The 27,240-nt window shown below is 39.4% G+C and overlaps 1 protein-coding gene across 13 annotated transcripts in view; it reads right to left on the bottom strand.

Annotated features, from left to right (window-relative positions):
* Nucleotides 1-27,240, bottom strand: part of ntng1a (netrin g1a) — a 100,544-nt gene that overhangs the window by 30,047 nt on the left and 43,257 nt on the right. For all 13 annotated transcript variants that reach the window (XM_068304422.1, XM_068304419.1, XM_068304424.1 and 10 more), the window contains exon 3: nucleotides 20,030-20,673. In XM_068304422.1, coding sequence (XP_068160523.1) covers nucleotides 20,030-20,673 — 644 coding nt within the window. The remainder of the gene's footprint in view (nucleotides 1-20,029; nucleotides 20,674-27,240) is intronic.

Here is a 27,240-nt window from a genome sequence, read left to right as displayed (position 1 = left end):
TGTCATTATGAGACTATATAATGCTACATAGTTTTAACAAGGGTAGAGTTTCACCTAGCAGGCCGGATTTTTCCCTCATACCTAAATCTTAATGAAAACCTTTTTTGATTTGTATTTGATCAAGATAAACACGACTTATTCAACCCATGTGCTGACAGCTATTGTTCCTCACATAAATGTATTTATTACAACAAACTGACAAAAAACTTAAGATTGATAAATGCATTCTAAAACTAGGTGGTAAGTTGGTTTTCAAAGACAACCTTTCTGTTCCCAAACCAGTCACAATCTAGTCCTAATGATGACACTAGTTGAAATTTGAAATAAATATTCACCAGCTTCGGCTCTGGTCATGAGTCGTGTGAAGTGACTGAAAAGATGACATCATGGATACAAGCTTCTAAAATAAAACCCTCCTGGACTCAGCCTAGAAGCAAGAGTGGTGAGCTTAGACATCCCATGGGAGCCTGGTGGAGTCCTGCTGTTCTTTAGCATGGAGAGGAGGTTGTTTGAGCATCTGCTCTGCCTCTAGGCACCTCCCTTTGAAGGTTTGCCAGATACATCTAACTGGAAGGAGACCCCTGGGTTGACCCAGAGCTTGCAGGAGTGATTATGTATCTTATCTTCCCTGGAAATCTTGGGATCCCCCATAATGAGTTGGAAAGTGTTGTTGGGGGCACATCTGGAGAATCCTGCTCAGCTTACTGACTACATGAAAAAAAACATGATAAAATGGATGGATGGATGGATGGATGGATGGGTGGGTAGATGGATGGATGGATGGATGGATGGATGGATGGATGGATGGGTGGGTGGGTGGATGGGTGGGTGGGTGGATAGATGTGTAGATTGATGGATGGTAGCTGGACAGGGTAGATCATAAACTGGATGTGGTTGCTCAATGTGATCTCCACTATCTTTGTACTGGTCAAACTGGGCGTTGAGTGCAGTTTGCCTGCGAGAGATGAAGACAAAGATGATGAACCAACAGCCACTTACGGGCTAATCTAGATACAAGTAGGAATGAGGGCATAGCCATTGAAAAACGGATATCAGTAGCCTGAAACTCCAACTTGGAAGATGTTGAATCATCTTTCCTACCCATCTAATGGAAATTGAAATGGCAGTGGACTTCAGTTGGTCATTATGTCCTCTGGGTCACATCCTAAGCAACGGTCATAGTAATATGCAGGCGACACTGACGGTTATTGGATTGATTGGAAAACTCAAACCAAGCTACTCTGGTACTTTGTTCTTTATTCCTCTTTATGCTTTAAAAGTCTATATAGGTGATGTGTTCTTGTGTGTGTGTGGGAAGGGGGGTTGACATGTTGTGAAATGACTTCACATGGAGCCCTTTGTGGTTTAACCTTCAGCTTCCTTTAACCTCGCTAACATTTTAATCAGCATCCAGAAAATGACATCGCCATCGCCGTAGTGCTGGAGAACGTCAGTGATGCCCTGAGGGTCTTGTACCCAGCAGTGTTGTTTTACTGCCAATCAGCAGTGACTCCTGAATGTTGATATCAGGGGAGGCTAACTCACTGCTGCACTGGTGACAACTGCTTTAAAGATGAAGCCAAGTAAAAGTGCATTAAAGAGCATTTTAATAGTGGAGGTCCTCCGGGGTTCTTTGTGTGTACGTTGGTGTGTGCTCATTGTCTGCTGGGTCGGCCTCACTTTGAAAGCCTTCTTGGACGACACATCCAGAGTTTTAATCATTTTTTGTCTCATTCTTTATCATTCATTCCTCATCTGTCCTCTGCATCCACCTATTCGTCCACAATTTCTAACTCTACTCCTGCATTGCCATTTAATAAATATTCATAGAGCGAAGGTATCTTTGTTTTTGTGTGGTTCCCTCAAAGTGATATTGCTCGAGGCGTTATTGAGTGTGCCAGCCACCGCCTGCAAGCTAAAGGTCCTGATATATATTCATAAAATTGCCCATGAGCTCAAATTGATAGACTGGGGTAAAAAAAAAAAAAAGAATACAAAAATACAAAAAAATCAGAGTAAAAAAAACCTAAAATGAAGTTTTGATTCAATTTTGGTTAATAAAAAGCAGAGAAACACTCTTATATCTGACAAAAGTTTAAAGTTCTCCTTGAAATGTGGGGGACAGAAGGTATTGGCTGTGGGTTGGGATGAGTGCAAGTTTATTATTTTTCTTCATCCTGGTGGAAATGCAAGCAGAGCAGCCTGTTGAGACTTGATGCAATGTGTCTATGACCTCTGCAGTAATGGGATTCTGATTGACACAATGAGTGCAGACAACATATTGCACCTTCCCACTGATGATGCCAGCAACAAACAAAAACAAAGCAACCCAATGCAGTTTTTTTTTTCCCAGAAAGCACCTTCTTTCTTTCTATCACTCCTGATATTATATCCATTTTCCATTCAGCCAAGTTTGTTCCCCGACTGTTGCTTGGCTTCAAATCTAAAAGTATCAACCAGTAATTATTGATAATTATCCATAATCCAAGCCTACAACATCCCAGGCTCAAAGCTGCTGATCACAACAAAATGAGAACACTAAACTCAACATGGTCATTAAGTGGGTTAACTAAGTGAAGCAATTAAAATTCAATCTAACGCCCAGGTGTTTTCATGTGCAAGCCAATTGGGTCAAACACTGTTAATAAACACTTTTTTTTTTTCTTAGTTTGCCTGCATTCAATGCTGTAAATGAGGGACAACACGCCAGGGGGTGGGCAGCAGGGTGGGGGGAAGCTGTGCGGGGTGGGTGGTTCAGAGAACACTCTGGCTTAATTATGTGTCGTGAAAATGAAATAGAGACACAAGTGTGGTTGATAAAAAGACCTCAAGGTGTATGCACACACAAACACACACACGTACATACAGCACTGTTATTGTCCCCATTGACATATAGGCTGCAGCTGCCCCACCTTGAAACAGATCAGCCTGCTAACAAGTTACCTGCTAATTGATGCCCCTCCCACCCCCACCATGTCTGCAACGCTCTGTGGGATCTGGAAGGAGTATGTTCTCAGTACCAACTCCCCCAGGAGGAACCTCAGTCCCCGACCTCCCTCTAATTATAGCTTTTCTCACTAATTCCCCTTCTTCTCTCACTGGAAAATGGGCAGTTAGAGAGAAGTGGAGGCTGTGGGAAAATCATGGCATTTTCTCTATTAGTCCCATCTTCGATGTGCATGTTTAATTTGCTAGGATGCGCGCACACTTTCACAAAGGACATCATTTGAATATTCTTTTAAAAAAAAAAAGAAGAAGCTAAAATAGAGGTGTGAAACATGCAGTTCCACGAGTGGCCACTTGAGGCTGCCTCCAACAGCAAGTCACAGAGTCGTGAAGTACCAAGTAAAAACTGTTCTGGTCTCAAAATGTCCTGATCATGAATTTAAACATCTCACACAAACATTTAAATATTAAAGTTGAAACTTTTGGACGTGTAGGAAGATTGGAGGTGGGGAAATTTGAGAAACGTCAAGACAGAAGCTCCCTGTGTCCTATTTTATGTCACTGACATGTCTTGACCTCATTGAGGTGTTGATGTTTTCTTGTAAAATTTTCAAGCAATGTCAAATAAATATGATTTCTTGTGTGCTGAATTATTCAAAAAAACAAACAATACCGGAGGATAATAACAAGGTGGGTGAATAGGGAGTGCTGGAGGAGAGAGTGAACCAGCAATGATGACCACAATGAGCCTCACCAGGACTCTTCAGAGACCTATGGGTGTTCTTATGCTACTCCATTCATTATTATTCATTACTTTAAATCTGTCTGCATAATATATAATCTAAATATGTACACAGAATTAATGAAGGTTGTCATTCCACCTGAACACACACTTGTTTACAGAGGTAATCACACACTTGTCCTGTAACAATCAGACTTTTGAAAAGTCTTTCATAACTTCTCTATGTCCGTCAGGTGGCTGACACCCACAGGCTGCTTGGAAACTGATGACACAAAGCGATGTGAAAATGAGAGAGAGAGAGAGAGAGAGAGAGAGAGAGAGAGAGAGAGAGAGAGAGAGAGAGAGAGAGAGAGAGAGAGAGAGAGAGAGAGAGAGAGAGAGAGAGAGAGAGAGAGAGAGAGAGAGAGAGAGAGAGAGAGAGAGAGAGAGAGAGAGAGAGAGAGAGAGAGAGAGAGAGAGAGAGAGAGAGAGAGAGAGAGAGAGAGAGAGAGAGAGAGAGAGAGAGAGAGAGAGAGAGAGAGAGAGAGAGAGAGAAAACAACTTTAAGAAGTATCCTTGAATGCAGCCTGGCTGTGTAGATGCGGGTTATGTCGATATTTTTATTCATATTTTTTAAACAGATGCCAGGTCAGTCTTGTCACATTCAGTAATGATTTATTTACTTGTGCAGCTGGTGAGCAGGGGGATACATGGGAAAAAAAATGTTTCAGGACGTGGATTGAGGCCAGAAGAGGCAGCGTAGGCAAATAACTGTTTTGTAACAGCTATAGACATGAACAACTTGCTCAACAGTACATATTGGAACAGTGAAATGCTTAAGCAGCCAATTAAGCTTTGTAGTAGCACATTCCACGGTGACCCAGCTGCCAAGCTATGTCAGCTTGCTTGAAAAGTACAAGACTCAAAATTATTTTAATGATTGTTTTTGTGAGCCAATGAATTGATCCTGTTTTTGTCTAAAATGATTCATTAGAAATCTCCAAAACAACACGTTAGTCTGACAGTAATTATCTATCTTAGCCTTCCTGTTCTCCGGTGACAAGATAACAGTGTATTTATTTTGTGATGTGTCATTGCACTGCATGTTCAGCTCATCTCTAGTTCCCTGCATTGAGGGAAATATGCTTCTTGCCTGTACCAATTGGTCCAGGTCATCCATCTATTGAATCCTCAGCATTACTTATGTATAGAGTTGGACATGCTATCCAAGCAGGAGTCAATCAAGAGGTCTTTACTGCCTGTGACATGCCAAGCCAGTTCGATAGAATCGACATGCTGGGCCTCAGTGATACTGCTCGCAGCTAAAGAGTATTGGTCGTCGAGCCACGATGGAGAGTGCACTGCGGGGAAGTGAGACAGCTCCATCAGAGGGAGGACGGTTTCACCTGAATTCAAGGCAAGCCCAGGCGAAGAAGTGATATTAAGTTCCTGTCATTTCATAAGTGATATTGCTGATTGTAATCCTTGAAAAAAGTTACTCTCCAAAGGTTTCCATTGATTGGTGCGGGTCGGCAGCTCGTACACAAACTGTGAGGTTATACCATATTTGACCTCTCTGACGGTATGAGAATGAAAGAGATGGAAAAAAAGAGAGTATCAGCCTGTGCATGGAAAGATGTGTGTGTGTGTGTGTGTGTATTTCATTCACACAGCATAGAATACAAGAGTAGATCACTATCTGACTGACTAGTTGTCTCAGGGAGGAAAACAGAAATAACAACACACTAACTAAATAACAGGAAGTATGAAAAATAATAAAAGCCATTATTTAGAAATTGTGTTTTGTTCCCTTGTCGCTCCTTGCTAATGCCACTGGCCATTAAATTTTGGCAAACCTCTTCCTTGAACAGTCTGGATGTCTGGAGCAGATGTCTCCTTTGACTACTCCCACCAGGGGCCAAGATTGTGAAGCCAGAGTGTGACCCAAACAGAAGATATAATTACAGAAAACTGTTTTCCAGCGTGCAAAGGGGTTAACTCCTAAACCCCGGGCGAGGGTCATTCATAGCTCAGCTTGTAATGGTGTTTACAAATGCACTGGAAATGTGAGCTCCTGATAGGCCAGGGAGACAATGAGTACATGGAATTAAACGGGAGGCTGCACACCCTTCTTTGTGATTAATGAGGCTGTCAAACAATAGTTTTCAGAGAGGATCCAGGTGTATGTGAGCCCAATGACGATTAACAGGAAAAGAAGAATTTGTTTTTTCTATGTAGATCTGGGCCATAGGTTTTGAATTTATGCCCTTAGTATACACATTTTAAGTCAGAATTCACGGCAATCTTTAGTTTTGTTTTCAAGTTTATATAAAAGAAAAAAGGTTTAGAAATGGAATTCATGATATAACATCTGAGGCACTTTTAAAAACAACCACAGAGGAAGAAAGTTGAGCAGAAAACGGAGAGCAAATACATGATCGGTGACCACCAACTGGAGGTCGAAGCGGGAAGGAACAAAAAGACCCAGTTACATAGAGAGGAGTGTTAGTTCGGGAAAGGCAGCGACAGAAATTGACTTCTTCACCTGGTATCTACTTCCTGCACTCTGTGAGTTCTTGTCAGTAAGACATTTGCACTTTAGGGACATAATGGCATCCATCGAAAGGCTGATGGCTGTTCTCCCAGGTGTGAGGAGAGTAGCTCCTGCTGTAGCTAAAAATCTACCTGTCAGTCATAGCCTGAGGGGCACACAGGCACTTTAAGATGCCCAAAATGGAGATCCATATGGTCTTAACTGGGTTTAGATCTTGCATTGCAAACTTTCTTTGCATCAACAGTGAAAAGAATGCATACTGTACTTTTTTCATGTCTGAGGAACTGTTCATTCAGCACCACAAACTAAAGCCCAAACCAACTGAAAAACAGTGTATTTAGAGTTAATTAGCATGTTTCATGATTTTCATTCTTTAGTTTGCTAAATAGGCCCCCCCGAGACGTTGCCATCTTGTTAAAACACAGTCCACAAAGAATGTTTTAATGAGTATATTGTGTAGTTACTCTAAGCCTAACCAAACTTTTAATCTGCAGCACGACTACAAAACTTTACCCACATTTTAGGAATGACCTAAAATATGAGGTATGAAAATTTTGGAGTTAAAATAATTCAGATTGTCTATTAAGATTAATTTATTATGACTGATTTGCTTTTGCCAAGCAAATGTTCCTAAAATCAAGTTGTATGGCAGGTACTTGTTTTGCTGGAATGAAAGAATGACAGTGGGATAATGAGTGACAGAGAGGTTAGCAGTTACAGTATTACTGTTCTCACAACCAATGCTTCAGTACCAGCTTCATTAATATTAAACAATTAATAATTAAGTGCCACAAACAAAGCACAGTGACGCAAAGTAAAAGATGGAGTGTGATTTACAGTTACTGTCATTTTAACACCACAAAAATAAACCCACAGACTAGCAAAGCAACAACAATAGTCTGATCTGAGCCAGGCGCATAAATATTCATCTATAAATATAGGAACAATAAAGATTTTCCAGATTATTACTATTATTATTCTTTCATAATAAAATATTGTTTTTCTTTGTTGATCACAGATCAACGCTTGAATAATCCACATAACCTTGTGATGAACAAGGTTACCTGGTACGTAACAAAGTTGATCAGGATCATCATGAAAGCCATCATAGTCTCATACAACATATCATGACATTCGAGTCAGGTATATTTTCCAAGAGCAATGGTTTTAAAATTGAATCGCACCTTTTCTTTGTTTGATTGTTATTCTCCTTCTCTTTTGTCAGCTGCAGCTCTATTGTACGCTGCTGTTTTGCTTGAAGGCTAAAGCGCCGTAGCATAGCCACACATAATGAGTGCCTGCATTCATTGTCCTCCACACAAGATGACTTGCTCAAAACCGCTTTTCATGACTCAGTGATCCCATTATCAAACATTTTCTTATTCATCTTTCCCCGTCATCTTCCGATCAAAATGGAATATCTTGCTCGGGGAGGTTTCCGCATCAGTGTTGTCACTGTGGTTCTGCATTTGTGTGCGCACGAGGTGAATTAGACAAACAGTAGAAGGACAGAGTCAACACTTCTCCCTCTGTTAGAAATAATGTATCTGCCTCAGCTCATGAATGAAATAAATGACCATATGGTGTTTTTGTCACTGACAAAGCCCTTGTCTCATGTCACCCATGCAGTTACGCGTTGCTTTGAGGGGTTTCTGTCTGATGAAGGGACGGAAAACACTGTGGTATTTTGAATATTTACCACTTCACAAGTTAACGTCACTTTCATAACTTCACTTTTGTAAGTCTAATGGCTTTGCCTGACATAGCAACACAGACCATTGACCACCAGAGTGCTTCAAAACACAAACAAGCATTTATCCATTCACATAGCACCAGCTGCCACCGATCATTCACACAGTTACACACCAATGGAGGCTACATTGGAAACAATGTGGGATTTACTTTCTTGCACCAGGGTGAATACACCAGGGACCGGGGGTCAAACTACGGTGGCTCTCCATCTAGTGCTTGAAAAATGTATATAAAGTGACTCCTATAGCTACACTTAAAGATTTGGGCTCCGTCGATCACAGCTTTTTGGTTTAACATATTCTATTTTCAAATCAGTATTACATTCTGTTATAATACATCTGATATCAATCCTGAATTGATGCATTGACTTCACAGTGCATCTCTCTCTCTCTCTCTCTCTCTCTCTCTCTCTCTCTCTCTCTTTCTCTCGCTCTCTCTCTCGCTTTCTCTCGCTCTCTCCCTGTTGGTGGTGAGTCTTTCTCTAATGGTAACTGCTTACTATGCTTTCAAGAAAGTAGATCAATAAATATATTTGTCAAAAACCAAATAAAAAAAACCTTTAAGGTGATAAAATGCTTAGTTGAAGTGAGGGGAAGTGCAAAATCAAATAGATGATGGGTTTATCATAGCAACTGACCCCTGACTAATGACATGTAATGGAGCCTTTAAGGTTATGGGAGGATGAGTCTTACAGTTAATATATAAAGGTGAAGGATAATTGCAGGTCTTGGACAGGAGAGCTCATTATAGCATCGGAGCCTCTCCCTCACTACATAAAGGGCACAGGACTTCCTGTAGTGATACATTAGCATTGGCCAAAAGTAATAAGACAGAGCAAATGTCGTATTGTAATTCCTACTACATTTAAAAAAAAAACCATGTTCATATTAAGTTAGTAAGAGTAACAAGACACGTAACGTGCATATCTAACGTGGTTTTAATCAAAACATATTGGCACTATAGAGACCTCCCATCTCTGTAATGTGATTTAATTGTGATAATTACAATTAAATTTGAAAGCTATTTATGCTTGCAACACTTGATGGCTTTTCATAGGCATTACTTTCAAGCTCAAAATAATTAAAAACAATGCTGGGACATATTTAAACTTGTTTTAAGTAGATGTATTTATTTAGGGTGGAGACTACACATCGTGTTGCGATCGTGTCCCTCCATCTGAACGGCTGAAAGAATCATCAGTGTGCTGGTGGGGGCTTCAAGTGAAGGAGAGGTCAATGAGGAGATTAGTCATGAAGAAATGACAGGAGGGCCTGCCACGAGAGCGCTATAGTCGACAAAGACTACGGGGGAGGGGTGATTTGCCAAAAACGTCCTGTCCATTAATAAAATAGGTCACTGCATGAATGTTGAATGTGCCCTGTTGAAAGTGAGGAAATGATAAATGTCTTTGAAATCACGCCTTCTGCACCCGAGACCATTTTTTTGTCAGAATAGAAGGCAATTGACAAACCAGACCCGAACATGAAAAAGGCCAAATGAGATTAGAAAATAGTTAGTTCCTTTTGAGACTTAAGGATTTTATGTAAATTCATGGTAAACAGCCAGAAATCGATCATATGTTTTTTACAGGAGTATTAATATGACTGCAATAAAAAGTGTGTGTGTGTGTGTGTGTGTGTGTGTGTGTGTGTGTGTGTGTGTGTGTGTGTGTGTGTGTGTGTGTGTGTGTGTGTGTGTGTGTGTGTTTGTTTCTGGGAGGGGGGGGGGATTATAGATTGAATTCTCTCCAAACTACATTCGGATTTATGGAATAAAGGGGGATAGATATAGGATATGGGAAATACATTGCCTGGAGGATATTCACACACATACACACACGCTCTCACACACACACACACACACACACACACACACACACACACTGGACTTAGATATGAAACCACTGTTTACACTGCCACCACCTACACCTGTGGAGGACTAGTTCTCTCATAATAAGGGCCCCATCAGCAGTAAAGTCTTTCAGTCCAAGACAAAAATTCAATTTGATCTCTTTGCTGGCTGCTAACAATAGTAAACCTGTTTAGAAAGAAATCAATGGACAGAATATAAGCATCATCAGCAATGTATGATCCAATGAGAAAGTCTGTGCATCACGCTGAAGTGTAAACTTGAGCTTCTGAAGTGAGAAATTAATGTCGCCTCATGCCTGAGAACAGGGAGGAGATTCTGGGGAGGCAACATTCCTCCTGTCCTCTTCTCTGCTGATAAAATCTTCATGTCACTTGTAGCTTTGCTGTTCATATCTCTGGACTCAGTCGATTTCTCTTGCTTGTGATAAAAAAGTAAGGGTTTGGCTCGTACGCTCTCTGTGAGGTCAATGTCAGTGACATGTTGGATTATCACTCTTGTGATTTCTTTCAGTGTGTTGGATTTTTATCACACACCTGAGCTGTTCTTCACCATCTACACTTTCCAATCATTATGAAAAGAGTGGGGAAAGTAATTTAAAAAGAAAAAAAAAAACATTTAGCAAAAATTATGCAGGCTGGAAAGCACCAAATGATTAGCAATACAAATATTCATTATATTCTAATTTTTATTATTATTAATAATATTAACAACAACAACAACAATAATAATAATAATAATAATAATAATAATAATAATAATAATAATAATAATAATAATAATAATAATAATAATACAGACTATAATAATAATCATTAGAAGTATTATTTTAATATAAAAGTAATACAATACTATATTTGTATTTATTCCTTGTTTTTGTTGTTTACTGAATAATTATCCATTATAAAAGTTTCATTAATGCCACAATGCTATGAAGATAACTTTGTAGATTTGAATACTAATATAACAATGTGTAGGATTAAATGTGCAATAATTTGTCATATCTCCTCTGTCATAGTAAAATTTTGATTGAATTGATTTCAAGTAAGACATGTAAAAACATTACCCTTCACAGAATTTGGAATCACTATTGTGTATGGGAATAGTGATTTAATTTTTTTGAAAATATTCCAGAATCATTATTGATATCCATCCAGATGCATTTTAAAAAATAATGAGGGATATCGTCCATGCGCATATTGTAAAGCCTTGTGAGACATTTTCTGCGAATCTGGGCTATATAAAAATAAATAAATTTGAAACTTGAATAAAGAGAATGTAATTTCCAATTCTCCTACATGCACTGGCATATTTTGCTGTTTTGTTATTTATGTATTTTTTGCAACACAGACAAAAAATCATAAAGTCAGATAAAACATCAAACAAAATGACAAATGTACAATGAAAATAAACTGGTGAAACACAACAGTGGGAAAGATTCAGATCCAAACAGAATTACTGCACATGTGTTAAAAAGCATTAGTCCATCAATATTCATAATTTTCTTAATTGAGAAATACTCCCTGTCCTGCAGCGCCAACAGAATCAATTAATCAACAGGATCTGTATCTGGATCAGAACCTGTATCTAAATTGAATGTAGTCTTCCAAAGACCTCGATTCATCTATCTGTAAAATTTGATGAAATTCGTTTATATGATATCCTTTAGATATCTTGTACACAAAGAAAACAAGGATAATCACATGACCTCAGAGGAGCTGGAGGTAAGTAGAACCAGAAGAGCACTCACAAGAGCAAATAGATCCACCACACAATTGTGTGCTTTCAGCTTGCCCACCCCATGCCCCACCACTGTGTAAAATTCAGGATTAGGTCAATTTGAAACATGACCAGTGCTGTAACATTAAAATTTGTGGGGAAGGAAAAATTACTGGATTCTCCTCTTAATGCAGAGCTCCATACATCAAAATGTAATGGTTCACTTGAGACCTGTGACCTCCACAAAAGATGTTTTTTGCACAATCAACAACAAACAACCAGACACACGCCAAAACCATCTAAACCTTCATTGTTAGCCGGCCGTAGATGCTGCCTCAGCTGTAGCATGTCTCACACAACAAACACCTAAAAGCAAACACTGCAGTTTGTCTCATGAATATTAAAAATACAAATATCATGGGTCTCATGACAATACAGTACAATAGGTCTAAGCTGGATTGTCTCTGGAAAGGGGAAATTCAGCAAACAGATATTAACCAATCAAAATCTGTCCTTCTTTCATCCGACCATTTGTATGTGAGAACAGTAGCCGGAGAGGGAGGAAGAGGGGGTTTTAAAAGAAGAATCTGTGCTTGAAGAAAGATTATTTGTACATGGAGATAGTGTGAGATTTATATATTCCGTCTCATATTCACATAGGAGACAAATCAGGTGTGCTTCTCACTCATGACACTCAACATTGAGAATTAAGTTGCACAAATCGACTTGTTTTTCTCATAATTACATCAACACACACACTGTAAATCATATTCTGAGCCTTTTCTGTGCTCAATGTTCTGGTCTGCATGTGACTGACATGATAGCATTCATTTAAACAACACACCTTCTGTGACACAGGCCATGTTGCTGAAGAAAATGAGACGCTTATTTTCTGCCAAGGTTACCTTCATTATCAGCTGCTTATGCTTCAGGTTATGTAAGATTCACCTCTGAAGCTTCATTTCCATTGCATATTTTACAAAAAAAAAAGTGAACTCCATAGTGACATTCCATTTTAAAATTAAACAAGCATGTAAGAAATATAAAGAGAAGCTTCTTGAAATTACGTTTTTCTCTTTGAATTACACTGATCACAGGGACCCTTTGATGTAACCCTGTGGGGGTTAAACAGCTGAACAGCAAAGACAAAATGACTGGAAAACAAAACCAACAGCGCCAGAATGATAATGTTTATTAAAAAAAATAGTATTTTGTCAACAAGTACTACATTTTTTGGAGGCAATATAAAATTAATGTTGATTTTTAATGGATAATTCTGCTGTAATATATCTGCACAATAATTTACCCTGATTTTTTATGAGTCTTATGAATGGAAATAATATATTACATGTTCATCTTTAGTATGCAAGGTTTGAAATCTAAACTGCGGAGTAAAGTCAAGCTTGCACATCTCTGAGGTTGTGCCTTGTATGTAGCTCAAGGAATCATTGGCATGCTAAAATCCTTAAATGACAATGTTATATTGCTAATGTTTGCACATATATGTTATTACAATGTGTACACTGACAACTTTCCTTTACCTTTTCCGCGTTACAAAAAGGTGTCTGGTATTAATGCAAAAAAGAAAGTCCAGCTACAACAGACGTAAGTGTTACGAGTTTTGCAGATACATAATAATAATCTTAAGTTGATGGGGAAAAAAAGAAAGTTGTCCTAATGGTAATAGATGTAAAACTAAGGTAAAACAGTTGAGAATACTATCCCATCCAAAACATGTTTTTTTTTTTAGAGTTTTAGCTTAAAGGAAGAAATGTGATCCCCCACCCGTGAATAATGTGACAATCAATTTAAAAGTGACCATAGGCTGATAGACTAAGATCTGCAGAAACATGCTGCTGGCATGTCTAAAAATGTACCTCCTCTCCTTGATGAGACCTTATTAAGCATCTGAACCACAGATAGATTGACAGGAAAAAAATGCAGAATATTTTTGTCCCACCATCAGGGAAAGTGTCCTTTAGCCATAAAGGACACAGGCGTGGTGAGGGTGGGCCGACGTTGCCTCCAGCTATATGCAGATGACTGTGCATAAGCAGCTGTGGCCTCTAGATATGACGCGCTACGATCTGCTGCTGCCGGAGCGATGCATTTCATATTTGGGCTTCCACCCACTACGTTTTTTGATCTCCTCATATTCTTTTTATTTTAAATTCACAGTTCACATATGCATTACTCCAAGAAGATTTTTCAGTGAGGAACACGCAGTTAATTGTATAGGTGACCCAAGTGCGTATATACTTGTATTCACACAGATAGAAACACACCCAACTGGCCCGAACGGGTTTGCATAAATGATTCCAGCTGGTAAACAGCCAACACAGAACTGGCTAAAAATTCCACATTATTGTTTCCATTATTTGGATTAACAATCTTTTACAACAAAGAATAAGAAAGAGCCGCAATAAGAAATTTTCATGTGGTTTCATGTTGAGACTGGTTCAAATTCTGCAATAACAAATACAACAAATACATTGTAATATGATTTATCTCATGATTTCTCTTTTCCAGTTTTCTCCTGACTTTATTGCAACTAGAAGTTGGTCTCAAAAAACTTTCAGTGACTCTGTCATCCTAAAGTCCTTGCTTATGCATCCTTCAAAGCTTTATCAAGCAGACACCTCGGCAGCATACTAACAGGGTGGGTTCGCCCGAACTGATAAATATTTCTTTTGAGCTCCTCAGCTGGCAGATTTCAGTGAGGAGGGCGTAAGCTAGAGACAAACCCGGGAAAGAGGATCAAAGGGAGAGAGGTGTGGAAATGGCGTGGACAGAAGTCAGGAGTGACAGGCGATGCAGCTGTAGATAGATGGAGGAAGATAGAACGAAAGGGAACAGAGGGAGCTGAGGCTGTTTGGTAGTTTGGTTTGTAGCAGCAAGTTAATTGAGTTCTCCTAAAGAGATGTAAAGACATGAAGTGAGGTCCAGTATGATAAATAAAACTTCGCAAAACACAATAGATAGTCCTCTTTCAAATGCAAAATAGGGCACTGGCATGCTCAGTCCTCACCAGGAATAAATTACTCATTAACCCCAACTGAATGAATTCTTAAAAACAAAGACAGAAAATCTTGGGAGGTAACTGCGAAACCTCCAAAGGTGAACATCACCATTTGAGTTGCAAACTAGGGGTCAACAGTTAATAAACCACGCTATGCCTCCTTTCCCAGCGGATCCACGAGTATAGGAAGGAAGCTCACAGCTTCAAACTGAGCTGAGTCAAAACCCAGCAGAAATTAATGGAAGAAACAGTTTGAAGAGGAGGAGGATGAAACAAGAGCAGCAAGGAGAGATTAGGGCAGAGGAAAAAAATTCATCTCAGAATGTCTTTGTTATCTAATCACAGCATTAATAAAAAAAAACAACAACCCTCTGTATTTCTGCAATATAGTATTGAACACAGGCTAAAAGATTAAGATATAGCAGTTCAGATTCAACAGCTGTGATAGGAAGTAAAAAGCTTTATAAAGGCAAAACCTTTACTAGTGTCTATTTTAATTAAATTTTGCTCATCATAACTGATCATACCTCATTTAGAATATAGTACCTTTGTTGTAAAGAAACTCTTCTTCATGATATTATCATCGTAAGTCAGAAATCTTCAGCACATATTCCATCACTGTTAACAGGCTCATTTCAATGCAATGCTTCACTGCACACAATGATCTCAGACATGTTTGTCTGATCGTGGCAATACCATGTCAGCGTGAGCGGCAACAGAATATAGAAGAAGTGACTCTATGGACAGCAAAGTGACGGACCGATAAATGGGAGCAGAATTAACTGGGTGTATCATTACAAACACTTTACCACCTTTGAGTCTCAAGCACATGAACAAGTCCTGTATTTCCCCCCTGATGAGTCATACCTGGGTGCTCCACGGCTATTACCATCAATCTAAGTAGCCAACACTATATATGACAAAGGCATGCATTAGGCAGTTGACTTACAACCTCATTGGTGTTTGATACACATAACTCACACAACTCCTCTCTGCAGGACTAATAAAAGGCTGTGGGTCATTTGATTACAGCTGTAAAATTGACATGAGGCTCGGATGTGAACAGATGCTACAAGTCACCTGGACTAATTATTTGGCCTGCTTCACAAAGATGGATTTCATTCACAAAGTGACTAATGCATATATTCTTAAAAGTAAAGAGATGAACAAATGTTTATATTAGCTCACAGAGAGGGGGGGGGGGGGTGAGAAGAGAAAGACCTACCTGCTACAGTTATCTTTTGCTCAATATTATTTTTCACTCAAATAAACACATAAGGTACACATCAACATCATCACATGCAAAAAATATTTTCAAGTCGTCCTGTTTTGATTTATTCATTGCAGTTATTTAATTCTGTGATTGCTGTTGTTTTAGCTGGTGTTTTGACATTCATGCCGAAAATATCTGAACTGACTCCATCCCACTGATGAGCCAAGAGTATTGTTAAAGAAAAACTTAGAGTCATACTAAAATCATCCTCAGAATCATCCAAAACAAGATGTTATGGCAGACACCACCCGAAATAAAATTAGCATAAAATTTTAAGCTTAAAAGACACAATTACATAATATGGTTGATAAATGTGTCAGGTTTGGTGAAGCTAATTAATTGGTTACCAAACAGGACGAAAAATTTATTACAGATGGCTGGGCATACAGACATGCCGGTGACTATATCCCCCTGGTATTTCATGGCTGAGGGGATAAAAAGCAGAAGTGGGCAGAAAAGAAACACCAAATTAGTACTAATAGATTATCTGTCAGCAGCAGACATGCCTAAGAACAAGGCAAGCACTGGAGAGAGAGCGGAAAAAACAGATTGACTTCTTGTTGTTCTTCCCTCAGGAGAGATCCAATAGAGCCATCAGTCACCAGATTGCTGTCGTGCAGATGAACGGTTGAATGTAATGCACACACATTCAAAATACAACAATAAGAAAGAACCAATAATTGACAAATGCAGTGACGGAGAGACATCCCATCTAATCTTTTACCTTTGTTTATATTTGCTTTATAATAAATTCCATATAAAGAAAAGTTTTTGGTAGTTGTTTAAAATAATTTGCCTATTTGGGTTATAAATGTGAAGATGGATGTTAGTGTCATTTTGGTATGACAACTACAACGCTAAAATAATCTCAGATTAGCATATAGACAAGAAGCAGTATTGAATAACGAATTTGCCAACATACAAATAAAAATCTATCTACCAGCAGTTTTTTATACTTCAATTGCTCAGTGTGTATCTTTTTAGAAGTGCACACAGATACAGTGCACAATGACTTCAGCACGGGCGTTAGGTACCAATCAAATGCTATAAACTTGTTAAATGAGTGCAACTTAAGAAACTCTAGCTATTTGACTGCAGGATTGCATAGAAAGTTTCAAATAAATACAAAAACAAAAACAAAAAAATGTCCTAACCTAGCAATTACATTACCCACAATGCAACATTTGTGTTATTATGTTTGATTTTATATGAAAAATAACACCTCAAAGAATTTCAAGAGAGAATATCAAAACAATATGAGCCATTCATCCCTTGGTTTGAAATCCAAATGATTATAATTAAAATTTTCAATTTCCAGAGTTTTACTAGAGTGTGATGCTTGGGTGTGAGCTCAACACTAGCATCCTTGAGGTCCCTCATGGCTATCTCCGGTAATGCCTGCAGAAGTCATGCTTATATGCAGTCAAAACTCCCACAGGTTTAAGAGTAAATTGGTTAAACAGATTTTCTTTCCCCCATGTCCCCGAGGGTGGAAACAAGGCAGTATAAGTTCTACATTATTTTTGATGGAAAGAAAAGTTTGAGAAGACCTTGGACATTATGTAAAGCATAAGACCAATAAATTCATTTTCGTATTTTAATGCTTTCACAGTGGTCACAGCCACATTCTGTGTGTTGACATTTACTGTTTGTTATGTGTTTAGTAATGAGATGTGTTTAGTTAGTGGTCAGCCCTTGACTGATAAAACATAAGTGACCTGGGACTCGTCTTATATGTAATTCGAAAAAAGACCCACAGGCCCTTTAGAGATGAGTTTACTCTGTCAGGATAAATAGAGGGAGAGGGGGACAGAGCCCCAAAGAAAGACGAAAACTGCCAGGAAGGGTTCCTGTTGTACCCTTAATTCTCTCCAGTATTAATTACACCGTATTGATCACAGGCAGGAGGGAGGATGACTAGGGGAGTTTAAGCGATGAGTTAGAGACAGGTAGCAAAATTGCAGGCTATAGTTACTGTAAAGCATGTAAAAGGAGAGCGAGTGCAATTACACCGAAGTCATACATTAGATAATTAGAAAATCATTCAGGCCCTGCACACACACTCTCTACACACCCATTTAGTAATGCTGATACAATGAAACAGTGAGGGTGTCAAATTAATTTAAGTCACCGGGCCGTATGCATTGTTCAAATCTATCTCTTAGTACCAAGCTAGGCTGATTTGAAATTCTTGGCATTGATTTTTTTTCTCCCCACTGCCTTTCGTCCGGTCCTCCAATGTAATCAACCATAATAGAATGGTCATACCTGGCATATCTGGTTTCCCTGTGACAACTTCAGTGACATGCTACAGATCCACAGTAATCTACTTCTGCAAAGTTATGCTGCGTCTTTTCTTTCCCTATCTTTTCCAGGTTGACCTACTTTGGCAAAGAGCTTAGGTTCCTTTCTTTGTTTCCTACATTGTTGTGTCAAGGCCAGAAAATCTTGCAAGCTCTTCTACTGTACTTCTCTCCATACCCCCTCTCTGTCTCCCCTTATCCGGGCGGATGGCAACTGAGTCCACCAGAGTGAAATATGCCAGACTCAACCTCGCTGCCCCTGCAAAATTGCTCCCGCCGAGTCTCACAGAACTGTATTCCGGGGTTAAGGAGCTTATGTGTCGTATACGACGCATGGAGAAAGGGGCTGAACAGTGATTCTCCCTGGGAGGGTAAAGAGAGAGCAAAGCCTCTCTGTGTTGAGTGTATCTCATTATGGCTGAACTGTGTGTTACCTCTGGTAAACAGTTGGAGACATCTCTCAGGCGAGCTCCACTGTAAAAGCAGTGGGATGGTAAATGACAGCGACCCAATGGTGGCACAGAGCCATTGCTCAAATCTAAGGGCCCACGGGGATGAACCAGTTTGCTCATGATTAGTCAGATAGAATAAATAATCTGTGCAGATGACAGTCCCCTTCCTTCCAACAGTTGTTGAATGGATGCCCCGTCCAAGTCTTCTGTGTTGGTAAATTCCCTCCAGGTATTTTAGCTGAATGACCTTCTCAATCACAAGACAAGTCAAAAATTTAATTTCTGAAACAGGCATTCATTACCCTACCTTCTAGACTTCTGGGACACCTGCATATTCACAATACATCAGAGTATTGTATAGCATGAGCGAACGCCCATTTAGTGGTACATTCAGGAAATCAGCAAATTAGGGATTCATTACATGATTTAAGGTCTAGATTAATGTTAATAAATGCAATTTCGACTAGCATCATTACAGAACCACTATTTAGTAACCAGTTTAGCCTGAGAAAGAATTGAGGGTTAGTTATTGTAATTATCATTGTAATTATTGCACTCAGTCGCATTGGTTAGTGGTGAGACTGAGCAAGATGCTCCTGCATGTTTCAGTTTTATTGTCCAGTCTACCTCAAGGCTGAGGCTTACTCTGATGTAACCACTGTAGTGAGCTGTAAAACTGAAGCCTACATCTTTGAATAGTTGTGACATTCAGCCACTCTACACTTGTGCACTCTGAGGCACCCAAATATGAAAATCAAAGCAAGAGTAATTAAATTTCCATTCCTCGATCCTTGCAAACAACATTCACAGCTGTTAATTTGAAAAAAAAAAAGAAAAAACACTCAGTGTAAAGCACAATCAGTTCTGTCTATGCCCAAATGACTTTTGTAGTAATGTGAGGAACTGAGGGATTGTTAGCCTCTCTGCTAATAGTATAATGCCTGCTTATCTTCATGTTATATGACCCTTTATGGATTTTCTAAATCAAACACTAATTACAACATGCGTTGACCTGACAGCTGCAATGCTACCTCTAGCATCTTCCACGGGCTAATAGACAGCTGAGTGAATTTGGTGTCCAAAATGCTTTAACAAGCTGTAAGCAGCTTGGTTAATTAAGACATGCTGACAACTGGTGAACTCTGCACATTATTATGGATCCACGAGCTAATTGGAACGAATGGTGATGGCAAACAAAACTTTCTTCCCCACTGGGTACCTGTACTAATGCTGAAATAAAATTGCAACACGAGCACCAAATTTCCATTCAGTACAGTCATAATTAGATCACGTTGTGTGTGTGTCTTTGCCTAAAAGTTAAGTGGATTTTATTTAATCAACATGCAAAACAGCCATCTACTCTGTCCAGCAGTGATCAATGGTCATGTCTTGAGTCCACCATAATATGTGTGAGGTTTTACCTGCCCTGGACTTTGATATCGGAGATAGCATAGAAGTATCTGGAAAGGTTATTCTCATCCACCATCGTTGCTCCAGTAGCAGGCCGGAGCAGCCGGATTCTCAGGTCTGTGATGGTAAAGAAGTCCCTCAGGTTCTTGGTAGTGTCCAGTTGGCCATAAAGTGAAGCCATGTTATGCAGCCGGGGCCCAGCAAACAGAGCAAAGCGGTCCTTGATCTCAAAGCGCACTGTTTTATCATACTTCCACACATAACCTCGAGAGTAGTCCTCTGTACAGATGATGTCCAGGAGGGTATGCTGAGTTAGGTCCTGCACCGTTTTGGGCTCCATGGTAAAGGCATCCAGGCAGTCAGTGGCGTAGAACTGATAGGGCTGCCAGCTTCTCCCATAATCCAGTGACTTTTCTAGGACCATCTGTTCAGGGCGGCCTGACTCAAATGTGAGAACGATGTCGTCAGTTAGCTCGATGGTCTTGTTCCAAGATAACGTAATGTTGACGAGGAGGGCCTTTGGGTACTTCTTCCAAGAAGTCGATTGCCAGAAGGTTGTGGGGTTACGGCCTTCGATGTCAAACATGAGCTCTGGAGGGTGGGCGAGTTCCTCTGTGCTGGCGTCACATTCATTATTACACATGTATGGGTTCTCCTGTACAGAGAGACAGAAAAGATAATTAAATGCAGGGAAAATAATAAACAGTTAGCCTGAGGGAAGGATTAGTACAAATTTGTTTGCCGTTTTTATATACAATTTGTACACCAACAACGTAGCTGCAGTTTTGCTAAAACAAAAATGGGTGGCACAGCAGTGATGTTTTGCATGTTTGCAACATAAGGCGTTCAAGAACAAATAGTCATTTTGACAGCTTTTTGATTGTGAAAGGGGCATCTTGTTATATGTCTAATGTAGCACAGTATGACTAGACGTGTACACACACACACAGAATGTACAGTCATGTGGATACCTGAAGCCGTGCAGTGTTATGCTACACATTTATCTCTTAAGTAACAACACACTTCCCCCTCTGTTTTCATGACATATAATGTCATTTCCTTCTAGCTCCTGATGCTTATGACGGTTTTCTCCTGCTGTCATCATTGGAATTCCAGTAATAGATTCTAATGTGTCATGGAAATGTTTTCTTCGTAGACTGATTAGGAAATAGCTTTAGAGCTAATTTACATGATGAGAATAATAGGAACGAAGGTCTCTTTTTTTTTCTTTTCACTTTGACTTATTTACAGTGAATACACTAAGGAGTTTGCAAAACTACTTTTAATTCATTTGTTTAAATATTTCATAAAGGGATATTTATGTAACTTTAATTCCCCTGTCAAATGTGGCTTGTGACTTTCAGAGTTTCTTGACGAGCTTTAAATTCATCACACCTCTTACTTGAAAGAGGATTTTCCAAAAACATTTGTCCGATTTACCACAAATCATTACCAGGCGATGTTCTCTCCTTGTTCCCTGGGGGTTCTATCTAGCTGTCAGGGGGGAGGAGGCTCTCCTCCACGAGGACCTTTCAAGTGCTACAAGCTCCAATTTATCAGAACAAGATAATCCACTACTTGATTAGGTGGGAGATGTCACCCTGTGTGTGCGCCAGTTCCTCCGTGTGTGTGCGTGTGTGTGTGTGTGTGCATGCGTGTGTGTGTGTGTGCGTGTGTGTGTGTGCGCGTGTGTGTGTTGAGGAAACGTAGAGAGGAGCAGACCTCTGATGTAAGACAGTCTAATGAAGCACTGAGGCAGAGATTGAGTAAGTTAGAAGGAGAAATAGCTACATTCGGCTAATAAGCTTTGCAAGCTTTTCGTCGTCCTCCAAGGCAAGGGGACAATTAAACAGGGCTCCGTCAGTCCTTTTGACTTTCGGAAGATCCCATTACTATCCTGTCTGGACGATCCCCTTCAGACTTCTCCCAGCGCTGGACAGTGGTGACTGGAAGGAGAAAGGAGGAAGAGGACAGGCTGGCAGTGGGAATTTCCACTTGGACTTTAGTGTAACATTTCATGATGGGAGGTTAGGTGTGCCATTAAGTGCAGCATCTGGTGCACCGAGGATCCATAGACAGATGCGTAATAACTCCAGTGCGACAGTTATGCCTGCTTAGGGGCTGTGGACAGTCTCTAAAAGCCCACTTGGCATGCAGGATGGCTACATGTCGCTGTAATTTGTTGGGAATCATTGAGGGGGATTCTAAAACTGATGTTCAGTGACAGTGGAGCGCAGGTGTGGATCTGGTGAATAGAACATTATAAATATAAATTACTAAAGAATTGGTGGAACTTTGAAATACCATACAATTTATATACTCAAGAGCAACTGTGAAGCACTTGAGAGACTTAGCAGTCATAATCCAATAAAATTTAAATACACTGCCAAATGCCAAAACTGTGAGCAATTATGTGAGAAATAAAGGTTTTTATTTCAATGTGATTAAATCAGGCAGCTCCAGTGGTCAGCTATTACTGTAACACACACTGTTACACAAACTGCAGTCCTCACCAGAACATCTCTGTAATCAGACAGAGATGTATCCGTATCGATTCTTGTGGCTGAGCAGCTGAAAATCTGCTGCGTTTAGCACCTGGCAACCTGGGCTAGTTGTCCAGCGCTCCCCGAACACACAGGTTAAAAACCTTTCATTACTGTCTCCTCTGCTTATCGACTAATGACAAAATACTGCCTTTATGAAGATCAATAACCTCACTGGTCATCCCAGAGTCGAGAAAGGAGATAAAATGCTGAGTGCATGGCCTTAACAAAATCAATGGCAGGTTTCTGTGTTCTACTGTAGATCCGACAGAGTTCTCTGTTAGCCCATTAATTGTTTGACGCACATTAAAATAATTGACAGGGCTAGGAGCTGCAGCATTTTTATAATTGCATGAGCTGTTTCTATTAATCTTAGTGAAATGATAAGTGGCCAGGATGGGGGACAGCTACCACAGATTACAAAACCATCACTCAAGTTTGCTGGAGCGGGTAAATCACAGTAAATTGGCGCTAATAGAGATGCCGTCGACCCACCCAAAACACAGGGGCTTAATCCCGTTATTGGGATTGCAATGTGGTGAGATAGTTGGAGAAAGAGAGAGCCTGTGTGTGTGTGTGTGTGTGTGTGTGTGTGTGCGTGCGTGCGTGCGTGCGTGCGTGTGTGTGTGTGAGTGAGTGGGTGTTGATATCTCGCAACGTGTGGGCAGATTTCACAAATTGTCAGGAAGCTGCTCTAAATTCATTTGGTGTTTTCCCCATTATTGTCAAACTGTTCAGGGTAATTTTACCAAATGACTAGAGGAACTAAAATCAGCGCAGCAGTAACATACAGAATAATGAATTAGACTAATTCAGCTTCACAAAACAGTCCAGAGTAATTTAGACTCTTTAACTCACAAAGAAATGCTTTTTATTCTTATTCCAAGTGAGGCTTTTTTGGATGTGTTTCATATCTTATTTCTGAAGTGACTGGACTCAAACATTTTAAAATCAAAGCATTTTTTACTACATCTTTCAATTCTGAGAATTTTATATTTTTTTTGTCGCTCTGTAACTGTCCCAGTTTAACAAGGAATGATCAAGTCTGTCGACAGTTCAAATCAAAACCATCCCAGGGAGAAAATTCTCATATTCTCACATATGTGTGATATATTTCTTCGTTTGAATTTGAGCAGCTACTCTACATCCCTGGTAAACATTCAATTCTGAAGTGATTCATCCCCCAAGTGACGTACCCCCTATCAATCACATTTTCTCATTGCAAAGCTGTTTTAACTGTTTATATACAGTATGTGTTCTCATCAACTGTACCAAAAAGTAAGTTATACATGTCAAAGTCAAACAGATATGTCTGCAAGTACAAAAGGGAAGTACAAGGTTTCACTGTGTATATTTCTAAAATAAGACATGACTGTGGTGGCTGACATCAGTGGCCCAGCTACATGAACATAGTCGTTAAAGGCGGATGGGACTTGTGGGAATATAAATTTACTCACTGCTGTCAAGCCATCTAGACAGATGGGCTCCCACCAATCAAACAAATCAGTGTGTGTGTGACATATTTTACTGTCCCTCCAACTCTTCCTACCAATGTCCCTCTCCTTGGGATCCAGAAGTAATCAGTATTTGCAATTTGGGATAAATAAATCCGTAAAAATATTCAATTCAAACATTTTCAAGTCACAACATAATTCTTAAAAGGCTTGACATCCATGCAGGGTATGCAAATATAAAAGTGTAATATGTGTGAAAATGTTTTCAGGAAATATTCCTGGAGAAACTAAACAATGTGTGCAAATAAAGCATCTTAGTTTGCTATATTTAAGAAACAAGTATATATATATATATATATATATATATATATATATATATATATATATATATATATATATATATATATATATATATATATATATATATATATAAAACCTGGATCCACAACAAAATGTAATGATACCTTCTCTGGACCGTAATTTATCCCCCACAACATTTTCCTGAAAATCTGAATTTTTTTTGTATGAAATCACACGGCAAAGAGAAATGTTAATTTGTTCTATATAACTTCTAAAATAGCAATCTCTTTCCAGCTTTACAGATACAAATCAAATCTTGCACGGAGTACAAGTTTATCATACCGGCATTAATACAGTTATATACAGCATGAATGACGTTTATCTCAGCTTTATTCACTTAAGAACTATGTCAAAGTCCAAATAAATATTAATAAAGGATTGCTGATATGCTAACAATTTTTTTTTCCGTCCAGCTATAACGCAGCACACAGACAGGCCAAACAACACTTAAAACCTTGTCTTCACTGTTTGTGACACCCGAGAGACGGAGATAGATGGAGATTGATTTGTAGACTAAATGCATATCAATATGAGAGCACAGGTGAGGCTAATGAGAATGGCTTCCTCACACTTTATACGTTTGTTTAGGAACATCACATTTTATAAGAAATAAATCTGAGCCACTCTCCAAGTCTTATCCTTCCCGTGCATCTTCAAGTGCTGGCTTTAAACAATGAATTCTATTAGGAGAGTAATCTTTATTGGCAAAGGGTTTAAAAACACATTAAGATAAAAGACTTCATGCTGTCCGTTAGTCATTATGACATTAATTTAAAGGAGATGTTCTCAAAAATGGATAATGATTCTTGACGCAAAACAGGAAGAGTGCGCTCGAGTAACAAGTGTTCCACTAAAAGAAGCCTCAGAAAAACAATACCAGCATACAGATGCTGCTAAATTGCCTTTGCTACAAAGACTTTATTTTTCCCTAAAAACTTTCACCACGTGTGTGACCAGTTTTACTGCAGTCCAGATTTCCTCCCACCGTTTCCTCGGAAACACATTATCTCCTGTCTAACACCTATCCAATTCTCCTCTGTGTTTTTACCTCTCTCTGCTCAGCAAGGTGTGTGTGTGTGTGTGTGTGTGTGTGTGTGTGTGTGTGTGTGTGTGTGTGTGTGTGTGTGTGTGTGTGTGCGTGCGTGCGTGCGTTTGTGCGTACGTGTATGCACGCATGTGTGTAGGACAAGGGGTGGGGGTTAAAGCTATCCCTGCTGCATTAATGAGACCTTGTGTTCCACGATAGATTTCTTCATCCCCGTCCCACAGGCTTGATTGAAGCAGTGCTCTCTCAATTTAGAACTCTCTCTCTCTCTCTCTCTCTCTCTCTCTCTCTCTCTCTCTCTCTCTCTCTCTTCCTCTCCCTCTCCCTCCCCCTCCCTCTAGCCCCCTCCCCTTGTATCTCTCCTATGGTGATGGGGGAATGCAGACAGAAAGAGGGGCTTAACCTGGACGTGGAATGAATATTGGATGCCAGTGTGACAGATTACAGTGGTAATAGACACCCAGGCCAAATCCTCACAAGGATTACAATCATATTTTCAAATGGCTCGGGGTTAGCCGGAGGTCGACAGTCCCCAACTGTGGTCGACAAGGTGAGGGGGAACGGAATTCACGCATGCACGCACACACACACACACACACACACACACACACACACACACACACACACACACACACACACACACGCATATCAAAAGATACTTGGTAACCTTTGGTTCAAATCAAATCACATGATTATACATCATTAAATGATCGTGGAGTACGGGTTAAAGATTAAACTGTAATTAAGGAATTAAGCAAACACACATAAGCTTATCATTATAGATTATAAACACTGATCCTCATTTTTAAATGAGACAGCATGACAGGCTACAGTGATATTATATTACAATGTGTATGATTGTTAGGCCTTCTACACTCACCATGCATTGGGCCAAATTTTACTGCAATGGTTTTCAATATTTTATGCATAAATTACACAAAACTTTGTGAATCATCTTATCTCACATTTTTCCTGAGTATATTGGTGCTTCAGGATCTTTGAAATTCCTCCTGATCTTTTTAAGATCCTGCTAAAAAATTTGGGGTAATAAATCTGGAAAGTGACTAAACAATGACGCTTCACTGTTGAGGCACTGCTGCAGAATGAAATAGAAGGTAGACCAACTTTTGAAAGTGTTCAATGGATCAATTTCTGTTTTGTGGCACCAAAGGGAGAAATCCACTGGTGATCTCAACCCTGCACAATTCAACCTCATGAATTGCTACATTGAGGACTGTCCAATCAGCTCAGGGGAGATCACATGCAGATGTTTAGAAGATTCATAAGTCTTAAATGCAGCAATAGTACAGAAAGCCTTCTGCAGGCAGCCTTCTGCACATTCAGAGGACATAAAAAACAATTGTATACTCCATTGTCTTTTATATGGCAGGGCAAGCCCCACAGGGTGCCATTGGTTTGGTAGACAAGATTCCCTTCTTAAAATGGTATGTTTCTGACAGCAAGAGATGTTTAGAGTTGTTTGATGGATGTAAGTAGAGCTTTAACACAAGCAGTTAACTTGGCAGTAAAGAATTCTGACTCAGTTACCTCTAAGATATCATTTAAGCAGAACATGAACAATCCAGTACATTCCTATTAACACAAGCTTAGTTTACTTCAAGAAAAAAAAATGTTGGAAAGTTTAATTGAGTCTGGTGGCACAAAATTAATTCCTGGAGCACATATAGTGTAGTCCCTGACAATTAAAATGTTAAAGATTTATTTACATTTAAATGACTTGTTTGTGTGGAGCGGTGAGAGCCTTTGAAAATACAATAATTGGACACAAATATAGCAAAATTATGAAGCAACAGATCAGA

Source organism: Antennarius striatus, chromosome 20 (assembly GCF_040054535.1).
Source record: "Antennarius striatus isolate MH-2024 chromosome 20, ASM4005453v1, whole genome shotgun sequence".
NCBI lineage: Eukaryota > Metazoa > Chordata > Actinopteri > Lophiiformes > Antennariidae > Antennarius > Antennarius striatus.
This window is presented reverse-complemented; position numbering and strand designations above follow the sequence as displayed.